The 10,275-nt window shown below is 36.4% G+C and overlaps 1 protein-coding gene across 1 annotated transcript; it reads left to right on the top strand.

The window, feature by feature from the left end:
• Positions 1-414: 414 nt before the first annotated feature.
• On the top strand, positions 415-10,275 carry LOC144450675 (2',5'-phosphodiesterase 12-like). Its single transcript, XM_078141327.1, has 7 exons — positions 415-1,467; positions 2,349-2,488; positions 5,839-6,001; positions 6,438-6,567; positions 7,106-7,261; positions 8,060-8,180; positions 8,470-10,275. Exons 1-7 carry the CDS (start codon positions 575-577, stop codon positions 8,751-8,753), a joined length of 1,887 nt encoding a protein of 628 aa, XP_077997453.1. The 5' UTR covers positions 415-574; the 3' UTR covers positions 8,754-10,275.

Here is a 10,275-nt window from a genome sequence, read left to right on the forward strand (position 1 = left end):
ACAGCCAGAGTTGAGCGCGAAACGCCCCCCACTCGAAAAATCTTCCTAACCCCAAATTCAAACATGAAACCTGGTCATAATTTTAACACAAACTAGGTCAGATATAAATCTTAAATTATGTAACCGTTTACTTACCGTGACCGCCTTTTTTTCTGTGGAATTTCGTGTAAAACTGAGGATCATACACGCCCGTTCAACCATAGGCAGATGCCATAATTCATGACAAACACTGAATCGTGTACTGCAGTCAGCGACGGAGATTGACGTTGCCTTGTTTACAACTCCTGCGTTGGTACAAAAACAGATATTTCCGTCGAAATTTTCTAAAAACACGCCTCCCTTGAACACCACAATACCTATGCATACAATTTCGTCGAAAATTTTCGCAAATGGCGACTACAATGACTGAAAATCTTCCCAATTTTCGTATCCCTGGTACAAGATCTGCAATCGGCGAGGGCGCTTGTTAAAAGAAGTTGAGGAAAGAGGGTAACATACCAACACATAAACAGTTTATTACACATGTGTTGCAGTTCGCTGACGAAACCACGAGCAATCCTAGAAAGTATTATCCATGTTTGCAAGGACTTGTAATTCATTTTTGCGGCACTTTATTCCCTTGACGAGATCTAGTTTCGGCATGGCAGACGTGATGCATAGATTGACTGTCAGATGTGTGCCAGCTGAGGAAAACATGGAAATTTCGTTTGTACATCGCGACCGGCAGACGAATCTTCTCCGTGGGCAAAGTGAGACCCTTGGCAAGTCACTGTCTAGAATTGGTCACAACATCAAAAAAGCGTCAGAGAAAAAAAAGAAAAGTAAGAAACTGAAAAATGATAACGGAAAGGCAGTACAACCTGCTGATGAAGAAGTGTTAGTGTCTTTATTCGTAAATAATGATAAAATTTCAGACGACCTAGCAAATAGAGACGCTTGGAAAGATGGAGCGGTCTTACACATTGGAGTAGATAAATATCACGTAGAAAGAAATCCACCGACAATCAAACATTTAACCCTACCAGATTCTATAATGGCAGGTTTTCCTGTCTATCCAAGGATTGGATTAGAATTCGGACACGTTGATGACAGTGAGTTTACTTGGTATAAGGAACTGAAAAGTGATGAAACGGATGCCAAAATGGAGACTGATCGACTTGATGATGATGCGGTTGCTATGGAAACGGCATCCCCCAAAAGTGACACAAGCACAGTTTCTAAAAAGATTCTTAAAATTCAAATCGAATCCTCTTCAGAGGATTGGGTTGAAGTGATGAAAGGGAAAGTATTCCAACCTCAAATTTCTGACGTAGGATTCAAAATCAAAGTAAACTGTGAACCAAAGAATGGACAACGGCGAGGTAATTCCAAAGAAAGGATTTCAGATTGTGAGATATCAGCTGGCCCTGGAGTATGTCCATTTGAAAATAGACATTTGTACACTCAAAAACGGGTTGGCAATGATGGGTAAGTCTTTACACAAAACTCACCAATGTGTGTGCTTCCTAACAATTGTAGGATATCCCACTCATAGCAATACATCTTTTAGTTTAGTCTTACTCCCTAGGTCTTACCACAGGGTGCAGGAGGAATATATGCAAAGATTTACACATGTTTGTGACTATTTTTATGTTTAATAAAGATGATATTATAAATGTTGAGTATAAATTATTGCCAATACCTGTCATTAGCTATTATCAGGTAATTGTCTAGGAATACACATAAGGTGTTAATTGGTCAGTCTTGCTGCCAGCCTTGTGATTATCATTCCTAATCTTTCTATGTATGCCAAGTGACTTAGCCTCGAGAAGAGAGACTAAAGTCCCTCACTTCTCGCAGTGTCACTGCTTTGTGTGCCTTACAAAGCTAAGGGACGATAGTCACAAGTCTGGCAGCGAGATTATTAATTGGTTTGCAACACTTCTATTCCTTCTGTTGACATTTATGTCTAGCCTCAGACAATTATGATAAGAAGGCCCTTGTTCCTCAAAACTCGGACCACTCTGAGCTCAAAATAAGCTGGACAGTTAAAGTTTATAGAAGGGAGTGGGAGTGATGAATATGTGTATTCTGTAGTCAGCCTTTGGTAAGGTTAAGGGATTTCTATTAGCAGTAACATAAAGGCTAGTCAGATCTACAGTCAGATCTACAGTCAGATCTACAGTCAGATCTAGTCAGATCTACAGTCAGATCTAGACAGATCTACAGTCAGATCTAGACTACAGTCAGATCTAGTCAGATCCATTACAAAGCCGAATTAATTGATAGCAGAGAAGTACTTTTTTCTTTAATATTTATCTTTCACATTTGTTTCCGAATAACTGACAAAGTTGTCTTTCCTTATCTAGTTTCAGAGTTGTTTCCTACAACATTTTAGCCGATCAGTATGCTACAACTGAATTTGCTCAGAATGTTCTCTATCCGTACTGTGCTCCCTATGCACTGAGTATTGATTACAGACAACAATTGATACTAAAGGAACTGACTGGTAAGTATTTAAATCTACATTTCACTTTGTAGTGGAGAAATTATAAATTATTTATGGAATTTTGCAAAGTTAGAGAATCCAGGAAACAGAAATGGGTTAAAATGAAGTAATACCAGTATATGTAGTTACCTGTTTATTAAGGATGAGATGCAGGTTCGTTGGTGAATTTTGGCCTTTTTTTTTTTTTTGCTCATTATGAAGCTTCATGGTATGTGCCATCATTTGGTTAAAAGATTTTTTGAAAATCGTTCATTTTTTCCATTAATAAATTTGAAATGAAAAAACTCTAACGCTATATGTGTTTTATATGGTTTCATTCCTGAATGTTTATGTACAAAGATTTGCATACATAAAGAAGATTGACAGAAACGTTGATTACAGAAGAGTGTCTTTTCATATGCAAATGAGCCATAGCTAGTAGGCCTCTGTGCAATGACTGACGTGACATTATCTCTTAGCTGTGTTGATGTACAAAACCAATCAAACTCGGTAAATTTGGTTATAACCAATAAAAAGTAAAAAAAATACCTCCTTTGAACCTGGACTTATGCACGTTGATTTTGACCAGTGCATCGGCTAAAAACGTTACAGTGAAGCGGCCTACACTGCACTACAGTCGCTTGTAAACTGTTACTCCTTTCCTAAATGGTACTTACAAGTTACATACAACACGTAGGGGGAGAGGGGGGGGGGGGTATGACATTGCTACCGATTTCATAAGAATATCGCCAATCCCTATAATAACGTCATTGTTCTGTATTAGGACCGTTATAGACAAGAATAAAACCATTTAGGAAAGGAATAACAGTTTACAAGCGACTGTGACTACACTAGTCAACAGCCTTCAAGTGTACCCGACGCGACGGCGATGTATTAGATGACGGTTTTCAAGTACCATGCATGTAAAAAAAAACATACAAATCTCGAATATCTAACAGTATTGCAGGCTTATTGTTTTAGCCGATCGAAAAAAATTGATGTTTACAAAAATAAAACGATTTAATCAACACGTTGGCGCATCGAAAATGAACCACGCTATCTTCGAGACTTGAGAGTTCACGTCAGATGCGTGACATTGCATCGGCGATTTCCGGGTATTACATTTCTGTTTCTGTAAGATTCACAGAACGTGGCCGTAGACTAGCTTTGAACTTTCGCGTTGGTGGATTTTGACAACGTCCTCTTCACATACTATATTATATTATTAGGGTTAAGGTCCTATAAATTGAGTGTGGCAACCACACTCTAACGATCGGCTTATCACGGCTCGATCCTTCGTGAACTTTCGAGACACGTCGACACCGAGTCACATGTACTGTAGTAGTATACGTGCGTTGCGTTGTTTATTTGCGTCTACGATGAGGCTGTCTGAACGTAAACGGCAAAGAATTTGGCACCGAGCGATCCTCAAGGCTATTAAAGTTATAAAATGGAGATTTTGAAGGTACAAGTAGTTTAAATAAATGAGGTAATGTCTACTACGACTCCGAGTATCATAAAACGTCACTCGCAGTGGAAGAAAAACTGTTGACGTGAGTTCAAGTACCATTATTTATACCGTAGTTTTGTAACACTCCTTACAATTTGTATAACATTCCCGATGTCGTACGGTGTCGTGGTGTGGAAATTTGATTTCAGGGAAAGGATTAACTTTTTTTATTGTGTGTCTTCAACGAAACACCAACAACGTAGCAATGCCTAATACATGAGCAGGAATATGGAACGTAGCCCATATTCGAATCAAAACACGAACACCAACTGCGTAGAGCAAGAGCTTCGAATCCAAACCAGAAAGTATACTATGTAATGTCGAGAACGGCACGCGTACCGTATTAAAAGATTAAACCAAAGTCTCCACCCGTAGATGAATAATAGATGACTTGACACCTTTATCGCGGGAAACAAACACGTTTCTATCTGTAGCATTTCATGACCCTCCTAAAATACCCGATTTTCTTCATGTCTGTAGCAAAGCAACGTACACAACCAAATGGCAAGGATTGAGTAACATATTTGCAAGTCACAGAAAACAGCTGTTGCAATGTCTGTCGAATTTGAAAGCTTTTGTCGGGCGGAAGGAGTCCAATTGTGTTAATTAGCATTTTTCTACGTTCTTTATTTTGTATACTGTGTGAAGTTCAAAGCTATTTAACTTTGCGTCAGAACGTCCCAGCTGCGTCAAATTTGGAGACAATACTCGGAGACAGTGTGTCGAAAAAACGTTCCTCCGGATTGTTTAGTTTTTGAGGGAATCAAGAGATATTGCGTTGAGAAGTGTGAAAAGCGGTAATTTATGCAAAAAACACAAAAATACAACTTTGGATGATTATAACAAGACAATGAGAGACAAAATAAAAAATCCGGAGGAACGTTTTTTTGTTTATGTACATAGCTTTCATTTGAAGTCGAAAAGAGGACTATATTCAACTGTTTGTAAAAGTTAAATAGCTTTAAGTGAAAATCGTCAAAAAACACAGTTTTTGGGTACAGATCAATAATATGGTTAAAAATGTAAAAAATCACCACAGAAACCACAACTTCATACAAAGACTAGACATAATTAATGAAAAAAATGGTGTATTTATCTTGTCTTTACTGTGAAATGTGATGGAGGAAAAATGAGCTAACGAACCTGCATCTCAACCTTAATTGTACCATCATTTTGTTTAAAGCACAGTAACGTGACTGGGGAATTCAGTAGATTTAACCATAGACCCTCCGTGGTGGATGGTATATGATTTAACCATAGACCTTCCTTGGTGGATGGTATATGATTTAACCATAGACCCTCCGTGGTGGATGGGCTATGATTTAACCATAGACCCTCCGTGGTGGATGGGCTATGATTTAACCATAGACCCTCCATGGTGGATGGTCTATGATTTTACCATAGACCCTCCGTGGTGGATGGTCTATGATTTAACCATAGACCCTCCGTGGTGGATGGTATATAATGTAACCTACTAGTTCTTAACAAACACTGTCCCATGAACAGAATAGTACTAGATGCATATAAATCTTATATATTGGTACATGATTGTTGTCAGAGTCCATGGTTTTGAAAATTTACAGGGTTTTGAAAATTTACAGGGTAAGAATTTATAACTCAATCAATAGCAGCCACAGATTGATTTATAACAAATGCTTTTAAATCCTTCAATTTCATTACTTTATTACAGAAACGAAATTTGGTACATGGATCCCAGATTTCCTCTACTTGGTTTTAAAACACACTGAATTCATGTTAGCTATAAGTACATGAATTACTCCTTTACAGATAAATGATCTAGTTTGACTCCACTTTAATCAAATATAACTCAGTGAAAGATTTGACATTGTTTATTACACAGGTTATAATGCTGACATTATCTGCCTTCAAGAGATGGGAAAAACTCTGTATAATACTGTTTTATATCCAGCACTACAGTTAGAGGGAATGGAAGGAATGTATACTGGGAAAGTTGGATCAATCCGGGAAGGCGAGGCTATTTTTTACTGCAAAGATAAATTCAGGTAATAGTCACATATGTATATGACATCGATATCATTTCATTTCAGTTTGTTTCCTGTACCACAATCTAAGGGTAAAATAATTACCATATGGTCTGTAAGAAAAGAATGTCTTTATTTGTTCATTCATTCATTTATCATGTATTTTTCTTCTTTATCTCAGTATGCTGTCATATTTATATTTTGCTCATATTTGTAAAATGTGCAATTTGGCCCAATGGCCCTTGAGAGCAATAAATGTTATTATTATTATCTCCTATACATATAGCTGAAAATGTTTCAATTTCTCTGAAAGGTAGGATTTTTGACCACTCGGCATTGTCACGTTTTTAAATACAAATCACAAGTGTTTATTCAAGGAATGATAGTACACTAACAATTTGACAGGTATGTTAATATATTTGTTGATATTTTACCGTAATTTACGTGTTTATTACAGGTTACTTTCCACACATGACATCAACTTAAATGACGCTATAAAAGATCCAATGAACAGTGATTTATTTGAGAAGGTATCTCAAAACAAAGTTTTATTGGATAAAGTCCTATCAAGGTCAGCTATTCTTCAGGTAAGGTGGTTTGATGAGATTATGACAATCTAAGATTAGTAGAATGGGACTGCATAAACTTAGGGTTGTTGGTGGCCGAGTGGTTAAACCACTTGTCTCTTACCACTGCAGTTGGGATTTGAACCCATTCAGGGTTTGATTAAATTTACCACATTGTAAGTAAGAAGAATGTCGTTCAGTTTGACTATATCGTACAACACAGGTTTTCCCCGGGTACTCCGGTTTCCTCCTGCATTAACACTGACTCTTCCTCCTGTTATTTGGCAATCAATGCCTGTTGGATGGTAAATATAAAACAAACAAAAAAATAAAATAAAAACTCTTTAAGCTTACAATGGAACTATAAGGACTAGATACAACCATTCTTTTGTTCAGGACAAACTCTTGCCATATCTTTCGTCACCCAAATTTTAAAAGTAAACGCAAAACTAAAAATTTGGTTACTGGTTTGGGATAATGAAGCATGTCATACATATAGATTACATCTTTTCTCATATTTGCAAATCTGATTTACTGGAATATTTCTGTTTATTTACAGGTTGCCATTCTTGAAACTCTTAGTGAACCTAAAAGGAAACTATGTGTAGCCAATACACACCTGTACTTTCACCCCAAAGCAGCTAATATCCGACTTATTCAAACTGATATCATTATCAAACATTTACAGTATGTTAAATCATTGTATCCATCACAGGTAGGTCATGATATCATTATCAAACATTTACAGTATGTTAAATCATTGTATCCATCACAGGTAGGTCATGATATCATTATCAAACATTTACAGTATGTTAAATCATTGTATCCATCACAGGTAGGTCATGATATTATCAGATATAATTGTGTCAAACTGTGATGAACCACTTTGAAAACCAGATGGATGGTAATAATCTTTATGGCTTGGATATGGGTTTTGTGGACTGAGGTTGTACGGCGGAGGGGCCTGACTTTAGGAGAGTCTGTATACCGTACTACCAAGGTCTACAAAACCCATGTCCAGGCTGTAGAGCAGTAGGCAACTGCAGGTAAGATATACATGAGTTTCTTTGTCATTTTAGCAGGCTTCCCTACCAATGTTTTGTTAAGGATGGTAAGTAGGTAAAATCTACCAGAGTTCCCCTGTCATTTTGCCAGGTTCTGTACCTGTGTTTTTGTTAAGGGTGGTAAGTAGGTAAAATCTACCAGAGTTCCCCTGTCATTTGACCACAGCTAGGGTTCACTTTCAGAAGTATTTAAGTAGTTAAAATGGATCTGAGGTCCTAACACACTGTAGTTAAGTCTCTTGAAAATCTTGATTGAAAAAAAATCTACATTTTGTATAAGACAGTAACTAGACATGTTTCTTTATCAATCCATACAGAATCTGAATTATTTCATGTAATTTGTAAACAATTGTAAATTCTGTCTCGACAAACTGTCTTTGTTTTTATTTTACTGTAGGACAGTAAAACTGACCTTGCCCTAACAAACTGTCTTTCTTTTATTACTGTAGGACAGCCAAGATGACCTTGCCTTGACTCTATGTGGTGATTTTAATAGTGATCCAAAATATGGGGTATATAGATACATCACCAAGAAATCTATTCCGGCAAATTATGCAGACTGGCACTCAGGTGAGCAAAAAAAATGATGATGATGATGATTGTGATCTATCTATCTATCTATCTATCTATCTAACTTTCTATCTATCTATCTATCCATCGATCAATCTATCTCTCTACCTCTATCTCTCTACCCCTCTATCTATCACACATCGGCTGTCTGGTCATTATGATGCATAGCGCCCTCAAGTTACTAATTGAATTTTCTTTCGTTTTTGATCTTGCATAATGCAGTTTTATTTGTGCATAAGGCCCTGAGGCTCAATGTAGTAGTGAATTTTCTTATTTCTTTTTTTTTCAGCTGGCAAAGATGAGCATGCTGAAGGGTTGGCTTTGGAACATGACTTCAATCTAACCAGTGCTTGTGGTGTTCCAGATTACACAAACTTTGTTGCTGGTTTTCAGGCAGCATTAGATTACATCTTTATCAACGAGAGTCTGGACACAAAACAAAGCATCCCTATGCCTACATATGAAGAATTATCTCTACATACAGCACTTCCAAGTGTAGTGTTTCCCTCTGATCATATTGCTTTGATTTGTGATTTAGCATGGAAACACAAGAAAACAGCTGCACAGAGTTAAACTTACCCAATCAGATTGTGGTTTTTAGTTATATTGTCTGTGACATGCCATTAATCTATGAATAAGTCTGATTGGTCAGAACATATTCTGTTAGCCAATGTACACAAAGACAATGCTACAACATTATACTCCTAACCAATGAAATGTTGACATTTTATGTGCAATTATTTTATGAGTAGTTCTGAATCAGTCAGCCAAGTTGATAACTTTGTTTCCACAAAAGACAATATTGATATCAAGTCTTAACCAATCAGAATGTAGTTTCCAATGATGGCTCCCCTTGACATGTAATGATTGTATGGAGATTGCTGATTGGTCATGTCTCTATCAGTAAGCCAATCAAACCTTTCTCTTTGTTACAAAGCAATCAATCAGAATGTTGTTTACAATTCATGGGTTTTCCCTCGTGTGTAAGAACCATACAAACAATTTGATTGGCAAATCACTCAGTAAGCCAATTAAAATCACTTTTTGTTTTTATAAACTCTATAAACCTACTCTAGACCAGTAAGGCTGCATAACAAGATGAAATTTTCCCAACTTCAGTAATTGTATGAGGATTTATGATTGGCTAGAGCTCCTTCATCAATAAGCCAATGATAGGCTTCTTTGTTTATGAATAAATTAAAACTAAAAACATACGTCAATTCTAAAAACCAGTTGTTTGAATTATGCCACCTAGGTGAGTGTTAAAAACATACATCAATTCATAGAATTATGCCACCTAGGTGAGTGTTAAAAACCATAAGTTTTCCCTTGCATTCAACAAGATGGGAGGTTGTCCTGGGTGGATGAAAACAACGTAGTAGGTAGAATGAACTTTTTTTAGTCATGTGACTTGATAAATTAGACAAATAATCATATACCATGGTTCTTCCTATGTACTTGTTTGTGTTCATGGTCAAGTCAAGCCAATGGATGGCAATACATACGTACGTACACACACACACACACACACACACACATATACATAGACAAGCATAGCATACATACTCAATTACTTACAATCACAACATTTCAATTACAAAGTTTTTTTATTTTGTATATTTTATCACCATGCCTGCAAGGATATGATGACTTAAAAAGATACTGTACAACGTCTTCAAGAAAATGAAACTGGAAAACTGTCTTGTTCAATAAATAAAAGTCTGAGAATGATTGGAAGCTCCTAATAAGTCATGATTAAAATTTAAGTTACTCAAGTCATGTTATACTCTTATCTAGATGCAGAATAGAACGAAGACTAAAACATGAAAAAAAAAGTCACTTATTTTGACCATTAATGAACAAACTGTACTAGTGGTTTATGCAAATTACATATCTTTTGATTTTGTAGCCGTCTACTAGTGTATACCAACGATTTACCAGATTACACTTTTTTAGTTCAGATTACTAAATGTGAGTTACTTACCTTGTTACCATGACTACAAAATATACTCAGCACAACTGAGTATGTATACATTTAAATAATGTTCAACATTAAATCACAAGTTCAAAATCAAGAATGTAGTGATGTCATTCC

This window comes from Glandiceps talaboti, chromosome 20 (assembly GCF_964340395.1).
Source record: "Glandiceps talaboti chromosome 20, keGlaTala1.1, whole genome shotgun sequence".
NCBI classification, from domain to species: Eukaryota; Metazoa; Hemichordata; class Enteropneusta; family Spengelidae; genus Glandiceps; species Glandiceps talaboti.